Source organism: Ictidomys tridecemlineatus, chromosome 7 (genome assembly GCF_052094955.1).
Source record: "Ictidomys tridecemlineatus isolate mIctTri1 chromosome 7, mIctTri1.hap1, whole genome shotgun sequence".
In the NCBI taxonomy this organism is placed as follows: Eukaryota; Metazoa; Chordata; class Mammalia; order Rodentia; family Sciuridae; genus Ictidomys; species Ictidomys tridecemlineatus.
The window spans coordinates 145165664-145188486 of record NC_135483.1 but is presented as its reverse complement, the minus strand read 5'-3'; the positions used below and the strand labels follow the sequence as shown (position 1 = coordinate 145188486).

The 22823-nt window shown below is 35.9% G+C and overlaps 1 protein-coding gene across 5 annotated transcripts in view; it reads right to left on the bottom strand.

Moving 5' to 3' along the window:
- Agps (alkylglycerone phosphate synthase) overlaps nt 1-20823 on the bottom strand; it is a 128859-nt gene extending 108036 nt beyond the window's left edge. The window contains exon 1 of one of the 5 annotated variants that reach the window (XM_078017638.1): nt 20456-20823. In XM_078017638.1, the coding sequence (XP_077873764.1) occupies nt 20456-20763 (308 nt within the window). In that variant the 5' untranslated portion in view covers nt 20764-20823. Of the gene's footprint in view, nt 1-16761; nt 16821-18744; nt 18849-20425 lie in introns of those variants that run through there. The other 4 variants (XM_005324643.4, XM_078017641.1, XM_078017640.1 and 1 more) reach the window with 4 other exon arrangements.
- Between the last annotated feature and the right edge of the window lie 2000 nt (nt 20824-22823).

The window sequence follows — 22823 nt, the reverse complement described above, 5'->3', positions numbered from 1 at the left end:
AGTTTAAATTACAGGATGCCCCCAAAATATTCAGCAATTAAAACTAAGAATTTGGGGTTGGGATTGTGGCTTATGGGGCTGGGGTTGTGGCTCAGCATAAGAGCACTCGCCTAGCACATTCAAGTCCCTGGGTTCAATCCTCAGCACCACATAAAAATAAATAGATATGGCTGGGATTGTGGCTCAAGTGGTAGAGTGTGCGCCTAGCACATGTGAAGCACTGGGTTCCATCCTCAGCACCTCATAAAAAATAAAATAAAGATATTGTACTCATCTAAGACTGACAAAAGGAAGGAAGGAAGGAAGGAAGGAAGGAAGGAAGGAAGGAAGGAAGGAAGGAAGGAAGGGATGGAGGGAGGGGAGGGGAGGAAAGGGGAGGGGAGGAAAGGGGAGGGGAGGGGAGGGGAGGGGAGGAAGGGAGGAAAAGGAAGGTAGGAAGGAAGAAAGGAAGAAATTAATTTTTTAAAAAAACTAAGAATTCACTTGGACAGGAGATAAAGTTTCACCTATATTAGAAAAAAATACAATTGTTAATCTTCTGCTATAATGAAAAAGACCAATTTACAAGATAGGTTCATTAGTAACGGACACTTTCTATAACATAAATTAAAAATCTCTGTACTGGACTCAAACTTTCTAAATCCTTCAACTTCTAAGTAACTAGACTCGGAGTCTCCCCCTTACCTATATATCCTAACAATTAATGACTATTCCAGACTTCAGTACTCCAAAACATGCTTCTTAAAATTACTAATATGCCAATATTTCAGTTTTAAAAATCATTTTCATTAAAATCAATGATGCAATTGCTCAATTTTACAAAGAACATAGGAATAGATAGATCTGAGACTGTGCAGAACACAATAGGCAACACACAGAAGAGTCAGTTTTTATTACATGTTTTACCATAGTGCCCTGGTGTCATCTTGGCTACCAAAATAAAGCGTTAATAAATCTTCTTACTATAAATTGAAGTATGAAGTTTATGATAAAAATAATTTGAAGAAAACTGTTCTTTATCCAGAAAGCAATTTGCTGCAAAAAAATCTCAAAACAATCAGACACAGCAGCACAGTCAGACTCATTCCCAGCTAGATGTTTCTTTAAAAAATAATAATTCAAAATAAAGATGTGCTCATTAGAAAATGGTCCATAATTCTCAGGGGAGAGAAAAATAACAACTGACAAGCAAATATTTTATTACAACCCTAATTCTTGCTCTAGTTCAAGAGTTGCAAACAAGTGGAACATGAACTAAACCAGATACAGATAAGTCAATACATATACTGAAATCTCTTGAAATCTCTCTATTCAGGGGCTGGGGTTGTGGCTTGGAGGTAGAGTGCTAGTCCAGCATGCATGAGGCACTGCTTCGATCCTCAACACCACATAAAAATAAAATAAAGGTATTGTGCCCAACTATAACTAAAAAATAAATATTTTTTAAAAATCTCTATACATAAAACTGAGACAAACTAGAATGCTCTCTTTAAAATTACAATTATCAATAAAAATATAGTTCCTATACAAATTATTCAAAATACATCAAGAGTATCAATCCAGAAGCATTCATAATGAGTGAGTTATAAACTAATGCCCAATATTTTCTTCTAATGCCTCAATATTCCTACTTCATTGTAAAGAGAAGTTTTGGGAAAGAGTTTAGGGGAATTACCTACAGAAAAACCTCATGATTAATGTCATCACTGACACCCATTTTCTTAAGATTATACTTTCTAAAAGCAAGTTATCTTTCACTTTGTTTTTTAATGATTAAATTTCCTTCATGTTTATAAAGTACTATTTATAAGTACTATTTACAAATATTTTAATTATATTTCCAAAATAATGTATATTAGAACAATGTGTATTTCAATAAATTAATCTTTAATATATTTTCAATTATATACATAGATCTGTATGTGAATGCATTTTATTAATTAGTGGATTTAATCATTTATCATGAATTCTGTATTCTACAAAATAGCATGAATTCTGTGTTCTACAAAATAGTTTTGCATTAATATACATGACTGCATGATCAATGTGATACTGCAATCTGTACACTTAGAAAAATGAGAAATTATACCCCATCTGATTCAAATGTATGATATGTCATGATCATTGTACTGTCATGTGTATCTAATTAAAACAAAAATAGTTTGGCATTACACAAAATAAATGTAAAACTATCAAAGTAGTCATTTTGCTTTGATATTACAACCACCAGATACTAGGAAATCATTTCAGTACAGATGTTGAACTTGGCATTTTACGTAGGTTAACAATGAGGATCATTTCCTTAAAATTATCTCTAGAATTCAAAAATCTTTCTATTTTTTTAGTTGCTAATGAATCTTTATTTTATTTACTTATATGTGGTGCTAAGAATCAAACCCAGTCCCTCGAACATGTTAGGCAGGCACTCTACCACTAAGCCACCACCCCAGGCCCTAGAATTCAAAAATCTTATTCCCAGGTGACCCGAAAGTAAAAAGTAAACAGAGTCACAAGGGCTTACCCTTAGCACTGCATGAGAAAATGAATCAAGGTAAGCAGGAAAAATCTGTTGCTATATCCTCCAAAATAAAGAGACTGACATACTCAAGAAGCTTTGGTCTTAAATTCAAATTGGGTTAATACCCTATAGAATTTCCAGGTTTTCAAATGTGGGATAATGTACCCTCTTCTTTTTCCTCCCAATTGGAAAATTCTTCCTCATTGCTACAGTTTAAATTTGGAATGTCCACCCCCAAGGCCCATGTGTCACAGGCTTGGTTCTTAGGTATGGTGCCATTGGGAGGTGGTGGGCCCTTTAGTAAGAACTATTAGGTCCCTGGAGGCATGCTCTTGAAGGAGTCTGTGGATCTCTTCCTTTCTCTCTCTTTTTTCCCATGTCCTAGCCATGAAGTAAAAGACTTTGCTGTACCCTCAGTTCCCACCAGGATATGCCGTCTTGCCACAGGACGAAATCAATGGGACCAAATGTTCATGGACTAAAACCTCCAAAATTGTGAGCCAAGATAAACCTTTACTCTTATTAAGAGACTATCTCAGGTATTTGTCACAGTAACAGAAAGCTAACACATTTATGAATGAGGGATTTACAATATCTATACCAACTTTTTAGGAATCTTTCCCAGAAGTTGAAATGCAAGCATCTGGAATATATTTGTGCCAACACAGTTTTATCTTGCATAAACAGTACATAATTAAAATACAATTTACCCTAAAACTAACTTTCTGATATCTTCAAGTACCCCATGTATTAGATAAAAGTGATGTATTAGATAAAAGACTCCTAGGGGTCTGATTTTCTGATTTTATTTTAAATTTATGTTAATGTATCCCCTTCGAATTACTAATCCATAATAGGGAGTTAAACACAACTATGTGATTACATTAAATTTTAAAATAACTTCCCATGTAGCAGAGTATAGTGAGTACACTAAAAGGCATTATAGCATGAGTAAGCTTTACATATCACAGAATTCGAAAGCTAAAAAGAACCCTAGATACCACCCAGTTTTCAGATAAATAAACTGCCCAGGAAGATCACAAGGCTAATATAGCTGTGAGCATCTAAAGTCTCGCTCCCAGTCTCATGAGAGTTAATATCTGAAACCCACTAAGTCATGTGCTCAGGTTTAAAAAAAAAAAAAAATCCAGGAACCCTTTTTCAACACATTGATATTTTCAAAGCACTATTATATGTTATTATTGCAGTCACTCTTCTGTACTTGACCTGAAGGAAAACATTTAGAAATAAAGGAATACAGCTTATCACTAAGCCAGATGCTCTATACCTCCCCATAGTAAAATGAATTCTGCCATTCAGAATAATCCCAGAACACTACAAGCAAGCATTAAAGTGAAGAATGATAAAAGAATCTCCCAATATTCTATAAGACTCAAATAGAACAATGCAATTTTCAACTAACCCCAGAAGTCAATTAACCAGAAAGATCACTCAGACATTCCAATCCTTAGAGGTAACCACACCAAATTTAATAGCTTCAAAATACAAGACTCTCCCTACTGCCAAAAAAAAAAAAAAAGGTTTGATTTTACTTCATAAAAAAATACTTACACATTGATCACAGTACCATATGGTGTTAAATGTACGGTTTCAGTTAGTGTAACCAAACAAAATTTAGATTTATAAAATAGCATCATATATACACAAGGTGGCAGTATTCTCCATAATATACATGGTGTACATATTCAGACTTCTGCATTTCCCAGGCTGTTATTTATATTATCTTTAAGTGAAATATTTGATTTATCCTTGTTCTTACTAAAACCATAAAAAGTTCCTTACTTTAGTCTTAAAATGTGAGATTAAGTGTAAGTCTTGGTTTACATAGATTAATCAGATTACTATTCCTCTATACAAGTAATAAATTGTAAGCATCTGGATAAAAATGATGGTTTCTACCATTGCTATTTTCTTATGATATTTTTCACTTCAAAATAAGGAAATGGAAAAAATTATTTAGCATACTATCATTCCAAGTTAGCGGTAATAAAAAGTTCAGCTAACAACTTATTTTTAAGTTTCCCTGATAAAATTCCAACAATCAAAATTCTGATAAAAGATATACTATGCTACTCAGTTTAGATGAAAACTAAACTTTGGCCTAAACTTTCCAGCTTAAAAAAAATAAGAAAAATATCATATTCTCAGAATTTTTGAAAAGTGGAAACAGAAGTATGAAACTGAAGTGCTAAATTTCTAACTAACCAACCTCTTTATCAGTTAAATGGCAAATCAATCCCACAGATAGTACAATATGCTAAAGTTTTTTTAATATTTATTTTTTGTAGTGGGACATAATACCTTCATTTATTTATTTTTATATGGTGCTGAGGATCTAACCCAGGGCCTAGACAAGCGCCCTACCACTGAGCCACAACCCCAGCCCATGCCAAAGTTTTTTTGTTTTTTTTTTAAGTCCTTAAAGAATTTTTTTGCTAATGATCCTTATTATCTGTTTGTACACTTAATTACCTTAAGGCCAGAATTACCTACAAGAAATTCTGAAAGTGAAGTAAAAAATAAAAGTGATGAGAAAGATACCAAGACTTGATCAATAAAACACATACACTCTTCAAAAGATATGCTATCAAAAAGGAAAATCTTATAAATGAAATACTATTCCTACTGACTTTTTATTTAAAAAAGAAAAAATAGAGCTAAATTCCCATTAGAAATATGAAAGCCCATGGGTTGGGGGAGGCTTTGCAATATTTTTTATCCTACAGTTTAATCTCAAATGTAGATGCTCTAAAATAAATTTAAAATCATATTTATATCTAGTCTACATGTCCTCCAAAATTATTCCTAAAAACTCAATAAGAAACCTTTTAAGACTCTTTACACTGTGTACTGACTCAATCTTTTCATACAGGTAAATTAATCTAAGTAATTTAGTTATTCATGTCCTACAAAATTATTTCTGAAAACTTTAAATCTATTTACAATATGTATTACCTCAATCCTTTTCAATAGGTAAATTAATCTCAATAGTTTATAGTATTTTATATATTCTTTTCAAAAGAACCCGTTAGCCCCCCAAAAATTCTTCTTAATTAACAATGCAACATCACATGTTTCCAAGATTGTAACATCTGACTTAGAAAATATACTAATGCTACCAGGCTTTTTGATATGCAACACCATCAAACATCTGAACCACACAATTTTTCTTCTTGCCTAGTATAAAATATACCACACTATATTTTATATTATATAATATAAAATATTATAATTCATCTGATTATACTTTTATTTCCTACAGAGAGAAACAGAACAAGTGAAATGGTCAGAAGGCACAACAACTTTAGTTTTCGTCATGAATTAATCTATTTGCTAATTAACTTTGATCACTGGTGAAGAAAGTTAACACCCCTCATTCTCCCCGTTTTTAAGTTTTTGTTGTTGTTCATTTGTTTTTGTTTTTGTTGTTGTTTGTTTTTAGTGCTGGGGATCAAAACCAGGGCCTTGCACATACTAGGGAAGTGCTCTACCACTGAACCAAATCCCCAGCACCCTCACTGTAAGATTTTCAGGTCTAGTTGCCATAATAAAAATTTAGTCCTTTGAGTTATTAATCAGCTTGCTGATTTTTTCCCCACTGTGCTAATATAAAGTGACTTAAATATGAAATTTAAGAATACAGAAAATTGTTACCTAGAATAGGAAAAAGAGGGACCTACATATAATCCATTTCACACAGCAACCACGTACTAAGCTTTCACAGGTAAGGTCAAGTCTATGGCCCAGCAACACAACTCCTCAATATATACTATAGAGAAGTTCATACACAGTAATAAGGGACTTTGTCCCTTATTACATATCCCTAATAATGTCTGACACAGTCCCTGGAACACTGTAAGAGTAGTTAGAGGCATCTCTAGAGGAAGAAATATGTAAAGTGGAAAATGCATTCAGTGAAATATGTAGCAATCAGAAGCAATGAGGTAGACAGATAAACATATAGAAACAGCGGTGAACAAAAAGGAGAAACAAGATCCATAGCATAACAGCATTTAAGCAAACTTAAAATAGACACACTAAATAACACTGTATATTTTATAAAACATATATAGAAGAACATTCATGAGTGCCTGTGGGAGGGACAGATACAATTAAGAATCAGAGACAAGAAAATAGAAATAAGGACCTTACACAGACCAACACCATAAACTCAAAAGTATAACTGCTCCCTGAACCTGAGGTAAAAATGCTGCTCAATCCTTGAATCTTAAAGCATTATCTCTGTTGCAAGGAAAACAATTTTTCTTTCCTCTATATGCAAGAATTCCATGAGGGTTTATCATAAAACCCATCACTGGCCTTATCAATCAATCTTACTTTTTTTTCTTAGAGAGAGAGAGAGAATTTTTTAATATTTATTTTTTAGTTTTCGGTAGACACATCTTTATTTTTTATTTTTATGTGGTGCTCAGGATCGAACCCAGCGCCCCCGCATGCCAGGTGAGCACATTACCGCTCGAGCCACATCCCCAACCCCAATCTTACTTTTTAATGATAGAATTCCATTATAATTAAGTCATTGAGTCAAACATTCAATAAATCAAATACATCTTTTACTCCCCATAGTTAACTGTTTACAGTTCAAGAAACTGGTACTCACTCTAAAGAAACTTTTTTAAAACTTTAAGAGCCAAAAATTGTGCCTCAAAGGCCCAACTTCTATTATATTTGCTAAAAATAAATAAATGAAAGAAAAATGAGGGACAAGGAAGAGGCTCAAAGTAGGGAAGACTGGAGCAAGTAAAATAAGGTCAGCCTTGCACACTGGCAGAGTAATCTGGTAGTCACCATTCATTTCTTCAAGGCTTTTGGGGTGCCTTCCCTTACCCCCAAACTTCTCTTATATATTACCCCAAATTCTACCAATTAGAAATTTATTGTGGTTTAAATAATGTCTCTGGAAATGGAAATATTAATCACGTAAGCTACAGTAATACCCATGACAAATATCTTGGGCCACACATCTTCACACAAAGTTGGCACCCGCGATTCTGAAGGCCTGGAAAGGTATATCTATCTTATCCTCTACCTTTATGTGTTGCTCTATATCACAAGGAGCACAACCCAACCCAAATCAGTATCAGGGAGCTACTGTAGCAAAAGAAATGGCACAAGGAGATATACCTTCCTTGACCAGTGGTGTTCCCTAAACTATATTTTAAATTTCGTGATTTTGTTCCCCTTGCTGTCCACTAATCTAATCAATACTGTGATTTGGACAACAATGCCAGATTCTCTTTAGCACCAACTGGAAATGACAGTTCACTTTCATTGCTCACTCCCTCCTTACTAGAAATTGAAAAAGGAATTAGGTCACAAGTTTATTAAACTGACTACTCTGTTAAGTGACCAAAGACCATTTCTGGTATTTCTGCAGGAACTATAAAAATGAACACTATAAAACTAAATACAAAGAAAATATGAATGTCATTTTACTATAGAAACAAAGTGGAGGAGAGGGGTTTCACATTCTACTATTTAGACAGATAAACATTTTATTTTAAAAGCAGAGTCCTGGATGCCACCCTAGACCTAACCTATAACTGGAATCTCTAGCATTGTGGGTCTCAGAATGCACATTTTTAAAAAAGCACCTATGGGGGAGGTTGTGGCTCAGAGGTAGAGTGCTGACCTAGCGTGTGTGAAGCCCTGGGTTCAATTCTCAGCATCACATATAAATTAGTAAATAAATAAAGATCCATCAACAACTAAAAAATATTAAAAAAAAAAAAAAAAGCAAAAAAGCACCCATGGCCAGGCCAGGCCAGGCCAGGCCAGGCGTGGTGGCATACACCTGTAATCCCAACCACTCAGGAGGCTGAGACAGGAGAATCACAAATTCAAAGCCAGCCTTAGCAACTTAGCAAGGCCCTAAGTAACTCAGTGAGACCCTGTCTCAAAACAAAATATATAAAAGGGCTGGGGATGTGGCTTAGTGGTTAAGTGCGCCTGGATTCCAGGAGATTGGAATTAAGAGAAAGGAAAACAAAAAAAGAGAAACTTTAAACTCACTGCATCATAGAAGAGGATGGACCTGGGTCGAGTGCAGCAATAAAACAATGGGCAACAAGAGGCAAAGTGGAGAAGAGGGGTTTCACATTCTACCATTTAGACAGATAAACAGCAGAAAAAAATCTTATCCACCCAGAGAAACATGTGCAAGAAGTAATTCTAGCAAGAATCCTGATGGATTTCTGGTTCTGAGCTCTAGTTCCATACTGAGGCCAAGTTCCATTCTTGCCCTTGACTTCCTTGGTGCCCATGTCCTCATAATAAATCCCCTTGGGTCTGGCAGTATAACTCAGTGCTAATGCTCTGTGATTAGCATGCTTGAGACCCTGGATTTGATCTCTAGCACAGTAATAATTATTATGATAATAATAAAAGCCAAGCAGAGGCAAAAAAGCATAAGGCTTTTCTCACCTAGTAAGTAGCCTAAATTGACTGAAGCATAAATATTCAAGAAAGTCATGGAAAACAGTAAGAACAACAGGATGAAAAAAAATATATTTTCCATGTTCCCTGATGCTATTAAAAGCAAAAATCAAACAATGTTTGCTTTACAACTTCAATGACTATCCAGTACTGATGAAATCCCAAGTCTTCAACATAGCACCAATCTACATTTTCACCTTCTTTAACAGCTATTTCTAGCCATGTTAAAAGTTAACACAATTCCTTGTACATACCATGCCCTTTTATGTCTGCCTGTCTTTGCATTTGTTAAATATTCCCTGTCTAAAATGTCCTCTCTCCCTAAAGAACTCCTATTTATCCATAAAGAGCCAGTCCAAAAATCACTTCTAGAAAGCTTTTCTATCTTCCTTAGGAATTTATGACTTTATCCAAATACACTGACAACAGTGTTTATTACAGAATATCTTCTATGTATCTGTCTTATATAGCTCCCCTGTACTGCCAATCATTTTTGCAATGTTAAAACATACCACAGCACCAGTGGGCAGTGAGTACCACACTTTCCCTGAACAAAGATTGATCAGGGGTAATAGAATGGAAAATTGTTTTTTAAAAAAAGGAAATAAACAAAGGGAGACCAGGCTATACATGAGACCATTAAGATTTCATCCACATCGGTAACAGTGGAAAAAATTAAAAGTTGCTTTGGAATTACAGCTAATAGAATCTATCTGATTTGCCAATAGAATGAACAAGGGATGGGGAATGGAGCTCAGCAAGGTGTTATGGATGTGTTAACCTTGAATGTCTAAAAAATAGTGAAAGCAAATACAAATAGTGAAATACTGAGATTGAAGACTAAAATAATACCTTATACATGCACACTGAGTTGAATATACTGGCAAGAAAGATAGAAATGCTCAATAATGTAAAATGTTAAAATGAGAGCTGAAAGTGCAGTATTATCTTAAAAGTTTCCCCAATAGTAGTGAAAGCCAATACAGTCCAAGTAGATGAGATTAATAAGAAAGAAAATGTAGAAAAATTAATCTTAGGGATTTGTAAATTTAGGAAGCAGAAGTCAGTCAACAAGTATTTGGCCAGCTAGATAAGAGTTTAAAAAAAAAAAAAGTCAGGATAATGGTAACATGGGAGCTAAGGAAAAAATAAGAATATTTATCAAGTATTTAGAAGTGGTCAAAAGGAAGACTTAGGTTTTTTGATGGCTTTTAAGATAATATTTTATAATTTTAAATGGTGGAATTTAAACTTTTAATCCTTTGGAAGATATCAGTATTATTTTGAGCTAAGTTAAAGTAGGAAAGAGGAAATAATAATGATAATAATAATAATACATAACATTTTATGTAATACATAATTATATATACATTATATGTTATATAATAATATTTTTTAAAGTGATACAAGTAGAAAACTTCAAAAAGTTATTTGAGCATACCTTTTAAGCAGCAGAAAAAGTCATCAGAGTAGAAATCTGATTGGCTCAGAAAAATAAATAGGGTAACTCAAAAATTCTAGAAAAGGAATCATCAAAAACAATGAGCTGATAATCTAGATGATCATCTTTCAATAAATGATAGCCAGAGTTTATTCAGCTCATTCAGCAGCTCAAGCAGCTTTGTCCTGTGATCACCACTTCTGTCCTCCAAGCAACAGCTGATTAGAGCAAGGTAGACATGTGACCCAGGTATTAAAAATAAGCGGTTCAATTATTCTCTGGTATTGGCTGAATACCCCAGAAGGATAAGTGCACACACTGTTCCTCTGCCCAGAACACTTGTCTGCCAACATATCATATGGCTAAACTCTCTCATCTTTAAATATTTGCTTAAATATTTAAATTAAATATTTTAAATAAAGTCATGTTCTCAGTGACATCCTATTAAAATTTGAACTCTATCTTCTTATTCTCTTGAACTTTTCTTTTTTCTATAGTACTCAACACCTTTCCACACATAATAATTTACTTGTTAGAATGTAAGCTTTAGTAAGACAGAAAACACAAGTGAACAATAAATACTTGTTTTAAAAGGCACAAAATGGATGGGAAGCACATTAAAAGAAAAAGGAACAAATTCTGTGATATCAGAATAGCATCAAGGATAAAGCTCTAGATTTGAGATAAAAGATCTAGATTCAAATATGAGCTGTATCACTCACTAGAAAATGACTATTTGCTGGAAAATACCTATGAACTTAACTTTCTGATTTGTGAAATGAGTGGGGTATGAGGATCAAATAACATAATATGTCTAAGACAAGCAGGATAACTACAGAATTCAAAAAAGTTTAATTTTAAAAGAATGAAAATAGTTCAAGATTTGGGATTGAAGGATGTGACTGGGACTAGTGTTAACACTAAGAGAAGTAAAAAAAACCCAGAACAAAAAACTTCATTTGGAAAAGAGAAAATGATTTAGGTTTGATCTATAGCTATACTGTCCAGTACAGTATCACCAATCTTGTGTGCCTATTTAAATTTAATTAAAAACAAAATTTAAAATTCAGCTCCTCAATCACATTAGCCATATTTCACGTACTTAATGGACACATGTAGTTAATGGTTATCATACTGAACAGTGCAGATTACAGAATATTTCTATGATAATAGAAAGCTCTATTGGACTATGCCAACTTATAAAATTTAGGTTGACATCAGAAGATTTAGTCAATAGAATGTGTGACTAAAGTCATGAGAGAAGTCAAATGGGTGTTATATTATGTCTCCGAAGCTGTTTTCCAGAAAATTTCAAGCCTTTTGAAGAATTATATAACCAACAAAGTAATCAATCTGAGTGTAAGTTGAGAACATCTGTGGGTATAATGAATTAGAAGTCATATTATTTGATTTCAAGGTCTTGGAATACAAGAACATTCACCTATTTGATAGTATAAAGTTTCTAACACAGCAACTACAAATAGAACCTGGGAGGTAGCTGACATGAATTTACTCAACATCCTAGCTAAAATCTCTGATTAGTATCTTCAAACATTAGCAAGTGACAATATGATATCTACAACTCCATATCTCACCTAGAAAGCAAAACTCTCATCAAAGGAGACTGTAGTAATTGGAATGGTAACACTCTTACTTAATAAGAATAGTTCAACTACTAAAAGATCCAAGAATTCACTATACAAATGCTTAAAAGAATCAAAGGCAGAGGTTAACACTCTCATTTTAAGAGAGCAGTACAAAAACTATCTTTTACATATTTCTAAAACTGAAAGAGAATCTGGCCAGTAAGAATGACTCATAACTCAAAATTAAAATGTAAAATCAAGTAATAGATTTAGACTTGTGATTTTAAGCTGATCTTCTAAGGTCATAATATTTGAACACTGTAAGGATTTTAAGGTCATCATGTTTAAAAACTCAATCTGTTTCTAAGAATGATTTAGTACCAGAGTCCATTATATTGATTGTATCAGAGAGCTGATATACTTAAGAAAACTGAATATACTAAATACTATTTTAATTATGTTAGCCTCTTCCTTTCCTCGTTTTTCATATTAAAATAAATAACTATTCAAATCAATAACAATGAATAAAATAGTAGATATCTACCAATGGAATATTATCAGGATGAACAAAATGAACTATACATAATAACATGGATAAATATCACAAAAATAATTATAAGGGAAAGCAGCCAAACCCAAAAGAATAGACACTATATGATTCTACTACATAATTCCATTTATATATTATTTTAAATAGGCAAAATTAAACTATGGGGCTAGAAGTTAAAGTAGTGTTTATCAGCATAGGATAAGCCTTTGGAAGTAGTACCAAGTGGGTTTCTAGGGGACTAGTCAGGCTGTTTCTTAATCTAAATACTGATAAAGCAGATGTGTTCACACTGCAAAATTTAATTAAGCTGTAAACTTGAGATATGTGAACTTACTTTTGAAGCACTATATAACTATTCAATAATTTTTTAAAATATGTGTGTATATATGTGTATAAGTGCATGTGTATGTATATATACATGTGTATGTTTGTTTGTGTGTGTGTGTGTATGTACACATATAAACACTTAGAACTATTCAAATAAGGTTTTACACTATGTACCTCCCCCAAATTGTCTCAGGACCATCAGACTATATGCATTACACTATACTTTGGGGAAAAACTAACCTATCAAATAAAGAGAAGGGAAAGGGAAAGGCATGAACTGGGAATGGCAATAAGTCTGATGTAGTTACAATACATACTAGTCATCAAGGAAATAGGAAACAGGCCTAAAAAGTCTGACTAGAACAGACTGTCCTGGAGAACCATAACTTACTACCAAAAAAATTATGTAATATATTCAGTAGGCAATGGTGATAACACCTACTAGTAAGATATCCAGTCAGCTACCATCAAGCTTCAGGCCATTTTTCCTAATTTCTCTGAAAGCGTTCCAGCAATACTTCCATTCTCAGGCTCCAGTTTCCAATGCAGGAAGACTTCAGCAAGAGTAATGCTCCTGGCCCCTGCCCAGCCCTAACATACTCACAGTTTCTCATGGGAGGAGTGATTCAGCTTGTCAGTGAATTATGAAAGACACCAAGCGCTTGGGGTTAGCTCTCTCTTTGGTATCTATCCTCTTATGTCTCTGAGACAGTATTAGGCTTCCTAACTCTGCCCCTGAAGAGATGGTCTTTTGTGGTCCCACATTGCCTGTGATAGACTAATTCAGGGTAAATACTTGGTATCCAAATCTAAGCAATCCAACCAGTTTTGTCAGTAATAAAGCTGACATTTTTTACCTCCACTGTCCATATCTTGAACTACCTATCAAATTATTCTGTACTCAGATGCTGAGACAGAGATAGGATAAAATATTACCCCTAAAACCCAACAAAGAGTGTGCTAATGGAGGGAGAACAATTACTACTTTATAATAATATGGCTTTGGTTTTATTGGGTTGAAATCACTATACTAACTGGTAAACAGCAGAAGTTACCTGCTCAATAACAAGAAAATAAAATCAAAAAGAATGATACTTGCTTAGCACTTGCTTTTAAAAAGTTCCAGAAAGTATCTCATCTAACAGCAATGGCATTCTATTTATTTGTAGCCTAAAATCAGATCACCTGATTTATTTCCAGTTATTTTTATTAAGTGCCAATGAGGTAGATAGCTCTCTAATAATTTCTTTTTTTAAATATTTATTTTTTAGTTATAGGTGGACACAAGAACTTTATTTTATTTTTTTTAATGTGGTGCTGAGGATCAAACCCAGTGCCTCACGCGTGGCAGGTGAGCGCTCTACCTCTAAGCCACAACCTCAGCTCTCTCTAATAACTTCTTAATATAAAGACATCTGTTTGGAGAAGATCTGGTTCATCTCAAAATGCAATCCAGATTGGTATGATACCAAATAACCATAGAGAATAATAAGTTTTCACGGTTTCTTACTCATTCACAGTCCAAAGACTGAAGTAGTCCTAAAGCCAAACAATAAATCCTCCATGACCTCTTCTCTTTTCTCCTTTGATCTTGTCACTTCCACATTGTTCCTAACCTTATTCCTATTTATTCCCAACACTGTCTTCTCCTACAAACCAAACAAAGTCAAAATTCACTCATAGAAGATTAGTCTATCTTTTTAAATCATGTATTTTATTTTCTTAAATTATGAATTTAATTTTGACAGGATAATACTTTATATGACATGGTATTTGATTATGATCCATTTGATTGCAGAAGGTTTGAAACTTACCATGACAAAGAGACTAATTTGATGAATAGTTTTTTCCCTGAAGAACAATGTCAAGTATGGTATAGAGCAAACAGAAAGAAACAGGCTTGGGAGTAAGACCCAAGGTGAAATGCCATCTCTCTTATTTCACAGTTGCATGACCTTAGACAAATTAACTACTCTGAGCCTCCACTTCCTCACCTGAAAGCTACATATAGTATCACCTACTCTCCAGAGCTGATGTATGAATTAAATGAAATAACGTATATAAGTTTTAGAATGGTGCCTGGCATGTTAAGATTTACCCAAATTAAAACTCTACATCATCACTAGAATTCCTAGGTAAGAACTCAGAGTATGCTAACTATTTCATTCAATGTAACTATTAACATAAGTCAAAGAATGTTAAGTCCAGTAACTTATGCAAATAACCTTTGCTTCAGGAATGCACCTCTTACAGGCTTCAGGAGCCATTCTGGGAAACATTTACAAACATTAACTCAGCTTTTTCCTTTCTGGAAAACATCTACCTAAGTAGATGTTATATAATGTATTGTTTTTTAAAAAAAAAAAGAGCATATGAAAATGTCATTACAAGCAAATAAATTAGTAGCATTCTTAATCTAATTATTCTTCTGATATTAACCAGAAGAATTTATAACCTCTGTAAAAACTGCCATTAGAGCAGCTCTGACTAATGCAAATCACAATGAGGTGAGCCAAAGTTAAAAATGGGAAAGCCGCTAACAACGTGAAGGGATAGAAGTCAACAAGGGATTTTTTCCTTTTCCTTCTCTTTTCTGTAACATTACAGTCACTGAAAAAAAAAAACTGAAAAAAATCAAAAAAAGAAAGACATAAAAATGTCACATGTGTAACTGACATTTACTATAATTTTTAAGAATCTAAAACTGCATTCAAAAACAAGGTCAAATGAAAACTATACATGGAGTAACACACACTTAAAAAAAGAGGGTCCAAAATTAAACTGTCACCCTCAAAAATCTGCTCAGCAACCTCAAATAATGAGAATGTATGTTCCTAGCTAATTAAAGTAGTTGGAACCAATTCAGAGGAGTATATGACAACACATTTTGGTTGACCAACCCTCTTAAATGCCCACGTTTCTCAGGAACTCTCATCCCTTTTCTATTTTTATTCACTTGTCCAACTCCCATGGCATTAATTTAGTCACATAATTTTAAAAGTATCACCTAATGCACTAACTTCGGAAACTCTCAAATCCATCCTTTCCTGCCCATACTCACTGTTATAATCTTGTTTTATTCCTTCAGTATTTCTCACCTGTTGCGCTCCAAACACCTCCCCTAACTTATCTCCCTATGTCCATCTTGTCCATCTTTACTCTTCACCAACCCATTCTTTTTTTCTTCTTCTTCTTCTACTTCTTTTTTTTTCTCTAGTACTGACACTACCACTGAGCTATATCCCCAGTCTTTTTTTTTTTTTTTTTTTTTTTTTAATTCTGAGACAGGGTCTAAGTTGCTGGAGCTGGCCTAAATCTTGAGATCCTCCTGCCTCAGACCCTGAAGTCCCTGGCATTACAGGCATGCACCACAATGCCCACCTCCAGCCCATTATTAATACTGTGGCTGGAATGACTTCTCTCAAACCTAAACCCAATCTGATCTTATCTATGATCAGCTTCATTCCTTCAAGCATTTGCCATTAACTAGCCTTTTCACTCTTTCATTTTTTTATCACCCTATGACATACTATTTTACTTATCTGTTCACTGTCCCCACTCTGAACAAAATATAAATTCTGTAAAGGGCACAGTTTCTGTTCACTACTATAGGTCACTTGAATGTATAGACTGATCACCTATAGACCAAAGGCCTCCATGACCGGACAATGCGCTCTTTCTTCACTTTATTCCCACTGCACCAACAATGAATCGTCTAGTTACCTAAATACAATATATACTTTCATACCCCCTTACTTTGACATATATTTTTCCCTTTGCCTAGAATATATCTCTCCTCACCACTGAACTTGCCAAACTATCACCAATATCTTAAAGCCTTCTCCAGAAAGCTTCTACTGACCTCATGGAGTACATCCACCATTCTTTCTTTCCTTTGTACTGCATCAGTACCCTTATCTACAGTGGCTTTAATTAAACTACTGGAATATGTTATCTCCCTTCCTGAATACTTTAAGGCAGAGGACTATTTACTCTCCTTTTTAACATGTATGGTAGTACTTGTCATAAATTAACTACTGTGTAAATGTTCACTAAATTAGTTGAGCATAATTAATAATGTATGTATAACTATTCTGTAAGAAGAATGAAAGCATGAAGTTTCACTGGGTGTGGTGGCACACACCTGTAATTCCAACAGCTGTTGAGACAAGAAGATCGCAAATTCAAAGCTAGCCTCAGCAAAAAGTGAGGTGCTAAGCAATTCAGCAAGACCCTGTCTCTAAATAAAATACAAAATTGGGCTGAGGATGTGGCTCAGTGGTCAAGTGCCCCTGAGTTAAATTCCTGGTACAAAAACAATTTTTTTAAAAAAGCATGAAGTTTTAAGAAGTCACTACTACAAGTTCATGTGAATTTAAGTTTAACCAGCCATGAGATAAAACAATTATAATTTTCAACACAAACCACAAAATTATTCTAAAGTAACGGCTTTATGATTACAATCACACTTTACTGGATATATACTCTGGCTCCTTCTTGCTCCATCATTTGCCTTTCTCTTAGGCTCAGTTCTGGTACTGACAACTCAAGGCCCAACTAAGCAATAAAAAGCAGAAAACAGTACTGGGTTTCTTATGAATAATCTATCAAATAAATCATTCTCTGAGGGAGTTTTAATGTTTCATCTAATAAAGGTTTTTCTTCTACAAGTTAGTATTCTATTTTGTCTTTAGTCAGCATTTTTATTAAACTTCAAAGTACTTGTACAGGATTAGATTTTAACATTAACCACCTAACCCTGAACCAAAAACCAGAGCTTCCCACCAGCTGTGAGCTATGCCATAAATGGGATAGAGCTACACCTAGACTATTAATGCATTCAGTCCTTGGAGCAGCCATACAGGAAATCAGTCACCTTCAACTATAGTGACAGATCCATTACCCCAGTACAAACATAACTATTTTTTCTCTAAATGCTTTAAACCAAGGCAACTAAATCCAACCATAAGGAAAATCTGCCCTCCCTGCTTAGTTCTTTTTGTGTACTAGAGATTGAACCCAGGGCTTTGTACATGCTACACAAACACTCTACCACTGAGCTATATTCCCAGACCCCTGCTTAGTTCTAGTAGTATGAACCTGCACATGAATGTACAATCACACAGAGATGTATACAAGTAAGTAGACATAAATATATGTGAAGCCATTTACAAAAGAGAAAGTCTTAAACACAATCACAAATAATATAACATCAGTGTGACCAAAGGATGAAATAGATGTGATCTTTGATTTCTCCCTCTCCACCACTTGGTAACCAAGTTCTAGAAAATGTCCCTTCTAATGTTTTTTTTTTTTTTTTCAAAAATTATGCCTTCATTCAGAATTCCAACATTCTTCTTTGGAATAAGAGACACTTATTGGTTTGTCTTTGGACACAGTAAAAACTGCAGCTACTATTTGTTGAGGGTTATGTAATAAGCATTGCACTGAGCACTTGATCTTTTTAACTATTTTTTTTTTCATTCTCACAGAAACACTGCACATTTTTTAAAAAATGAGGAGACTGAAGCTCTGAGAGAGGCAGACTTGCCCAAAGGTAAAATTGCCTAGTGGAAATTCAAACCAAACTGCTCAACACTCTTTCACTTGGTTCTAGTAAATCTGATCATGGTTTGCCCTACGTATAATTCTGAAAAGTTTCATCTCTCACGCCTTTATCGCTTGTGATTCTCACCCATGCTGCCACATTTTACTTCTAGTAGTTCCCTAATCTCTCTCACTTCTTTACCTGTAAAAATACTGTCTACCAAGAATACTTTTTTCCTTCTTCAACTAGTGTGTGCTTTCCACCACGATGACAAAATACCTGAGAAAATTAACTTACAGGGGGAAAGATTTATTTTGGCTCATGGTTTCAGACCATGGTCAGCTGACTCCATTGGCAAGGCAGAAACATCCCAGTAGAAGGACATGCTGGAGGAAAGCTGTTCACTTCATGGCAGCCAGGAAGCAAGAAACAAGGAAAGGGCTGGGACCAGATATACCCTTCCATGACAAGCCCTCAGTGACCCACCTCCTCCAACCAGGCTCCATCTCCCAGTTTCCACCATCTCCCAGTAGTCCATCCAATTATGAACTCATCAGTGTATTAATCCATGGATGAGATCAGAGCCCTCATGATCTTATCACTTCCCGAAAGCCTACCTCTGAACGCTACCTCTGAACCAAGCCTTCAACACATGAGCTTTTGGGGGACACCAAACCATAACAGCAGGCTATTTACAATATAAACATCAGGATTACTCAGACAACCTTTATTCAGAAAAGCTTTTGCCCTAACAAAAACAGTCAAACTTGGATTAAGAGACTATATGCTACAGGTATCAGCTAAATTTCTTATCATACTGCATTATAACTTTATTAGTTATAATCATTAGGTTCTTAAAAGTAAATACTGCATTTTAAAAATCTCTGTATTGCTAGTATGATGTGTATGTAATAAAGGGCTCTCACATGTTGAATTCATGAATTATTCATCAGAAGCAGTTTAGTTTTAAAACTTGGCTCTGAAGTCAATTTCATGTGCTTCTGAATTCTAACTTGCCACACAGTATACCTGCTAAGCCTGCAGCCCACTTCTTAATGACTTTATAAATTTCTTTTCTGTAAAATGGGAAGAAACTAAACCTACCTCATAGGAGAGGAGTGCAAGAAATAATGGATTTAGCACAAACTCTGGCTCTTTGAAAACACGGATTAGCAACATCTTTTTCACTCTCAATGTCCATGTTGATACAGCTGCATCTCAGAAAATAGTTTCTTGAAGTAGTTTTCATTGGACCTTAAGATTCCAGCCCTCCACCCCAAATCGGAAGCTTAGATCCTCATTCACAGATCCTTGTCTTTTATATTATGAGGAGACTGAAGCTCTGAGAGAGGCAGACTTGCCCAAAGGTAAAATTGCCTAGTGGAAATTCAAACCCAGGTCTATATGCCCAGCCACTACATGATATACAGAATTCATTAACTATACCACCCTACTCATCTACCTAGTGTATGCAATTTATTGCTTCTTACTACTCATGGGCTTCCTACTTCAAAGTCAAAAACTATGCCCCTAAAGGAAGCGGAAGCCTTGCCCACAGAAACCAGTGAACACCTTTTTTTCAGAATGTGTCCCTTCCCCATGCCTTCACCCAGGATCATCTAGTACAAACTTGAGTCTCCTGGGAGGGACAGCAATAGAGCCCCTGCTACCCATTCCAAGACCTTAACCCCCAAAGTATTTTAGACAGAAAATGAATTCCTGACATCAAAAACCCAAGAAAAAAAGATCTCTCTGGGCCCTTCCCCAATAAAAGCTCCTCAATTATATTACCCTCATATAGTAACCAAAATCTCCCACCCAATCCCGTCCCCTTTTGAGATTCCGGGATCTGGTCCACTATCTCTCGAAAGGTGAATCCGTACTTTCAGGGACCAGGATGCTCTCCGCCCACCCGTGTCGACTCCCTTCCCACCTTCCCAGTGCCCTCGCGCCGCACAGGCCCGGACTGGCCCCTTACCGCCGGCTGCTTCCACAGACCGCTACTCACCGCTTCTTGGGGATGGTGCCCGACTCCTGTGCGGCGGGAGTGGCCGTGGCCGCCGCCGTGGCCGCCGACGCGGCTCTCGGAGCTTTGCACTCATTGGTACTCAGAACCTTCTGGGGCCGGCCCAGCAGATGGGCCGAGAGAACCCGAAGCCTCCGCCCAGCGCGGTCCAGGTCCGAGTCCCGGACCACTGCAGAGCCGGGGCTCGCGCCGGTCCTGCCCGCCTCCGCCATGGCTTCCGCCTTGTGCCGCCGCCCGGGACCGCTGGGCGTGGGTGAAAGGTCACTCAGAGCGGCGCCCGGCGCGACCATTCGCTGCGGCGCATCCCGGCAGCCACCGCGGTGCCTCGGCGGCGGGTGCCATGCGCCTGGAGCTCCACATTTTCTGCCCCCGCCCACCGCGCCCGCCCTCCCTCCCCTGTCACGCCTCTGCCGCGCGCACCTGCCAAGCAGGTGAGTTTGAGCTAACTTGATTGGCCCTGCCGGGTTTTGGCAGGTCCAAGAGCTGAGTCGCAAGCGTCCCCGCTGTGTTTCAGAGCCGCGGAGATGTCCTGGGGAGTGGCCTGGGCTTCCTGAGGCCCTCTCCGGGGCAGACTCCCAGGAGCAGGAAAAGTAGGCAATGCCATTGGACCTGATCACGGTACCAGCAGCGTCTTTTCTTGGAAGAGATCCTAGTGTTCTACCTCTGCTTTGCCCCTTGTAGGGTCACTCAGAACTGATCCTCCTAGTTTCTATCCATTACAGCAGATAGTTCTATCATTTTCTCATTTCTCATCTCCTACTTCGTTCCTTCCACTGTGCTTAATGCTAAATCTCAAGTAAGTAATCTCCAATTTACAAACAAACAAAAAAAAAACTGGAGGGTGAGACATTTCTACCTTATCCGAGAGTATACAGCTAGTAAATGCTAAAACTGAGTTGCAGCCTGTTTTCTTTCCATTTATTAATGGATTCTGTGTCCTTCCTAACCCATGACAGCTAAGTTTTTTATTACTACAGTTAGAATTACTCAAGAGCTATTCTTGAGACTTTTCGATTATTTACAAATTGACCTCTTTTCTAGAAGATGGCACTTTGTAAAATTGGGGGGATCTCATCGGAAAGTGCTTCACAATCGCTTTCAGCCAGCAGCTTAAGAATTAGCTTTAAAACTCCTACTTTTACTGGCCAGTCATTCTCTGTGGTGTCACCACCTTCCAGTTATACCTTCCTGGAGAAAAGAAAAATATTAGCAGAGGAATCTGAAGAACACCTCATACCTAGGATTAGATATTGACAGGATCTTGCCAGCTTCCAAGACTGAAATTGTTTTCACAGTGAACTTCCAAAGAGGCCCAAACTGGTTAAAACCCATAGATTAAGGGCTAGGCAAATTACTGTTGGCAGCCAAATCCAGCCTGTGACCTGTTTTTATATAGCAGTCAAGCAATGAATTTTATATTAGGGGGAGGGGTAAATAAGAAGAAGAAAAAGAAAGAATATGCAATAGATATCTTATGTGGTCCCACAAATCCTAAGATATGTAGTATTTGGCCTCTACAGCTTTTATGTCCTCAGAATCATACATAAAGAGGTGCCAAGCCACATTGAATACAATCCAAATGACCAACAATAAAGTAGTGGTTAAAAATAAATTAGGGGGTGGGGTTGTGGCTCAGTAGAGCACGTTCCAGCACATGTGAGGCACTGGGTTTCATTCTCAGCACCACATAAGAATAAATAAATAAATAAAGATATGTATCCATCTACAACATAAAATTTTTTAAAATTTTTAAATAAATCATGTTGCTATGTTAAATTTATCATGGCCATTAAAACAGTTTAGTGCAACTGTGGAAACATAGGAAAATTATTATGAATTTGTTAAATATAAAAAATAGCTATAATCTGGGAATGGGGTTGTGGCTCAGTGGTAGAGCACTTGCCTAGCACATGCAAGGCCCTGGGTTCGATCCTCAGCACTACATAAAAATAAATAAATAAAATAAAAGTATTGTGTCCAACTACAATGAAAATATATATATATATACATATATATGTATATATATAGCTATAATCTAACCATTTTTATACATCTATTTTCTCGATCTTTTTTTTTAATAAAGTACAGATTGTTTAAAAGGGAAAGTAGCACTCGGATTAGGTAAAGCAAAGTAGGCAGAACAAGACAAAAAGGCTCAAGGCCTGTTTTCTCAATTTTGCAGCAACATCATGGCACAGGTTTCATTGTCCTTATTTTAGAGATAAAGCCTCAATGAGATTTAAGAGGCCTCTCTGAATAACTATATTATTTCCAGATATCATATACTTAATGCTATCATTCTGATTCCTCCAGTAGAGTTTTGGGGCATTAACATTGCATATTAAAATTT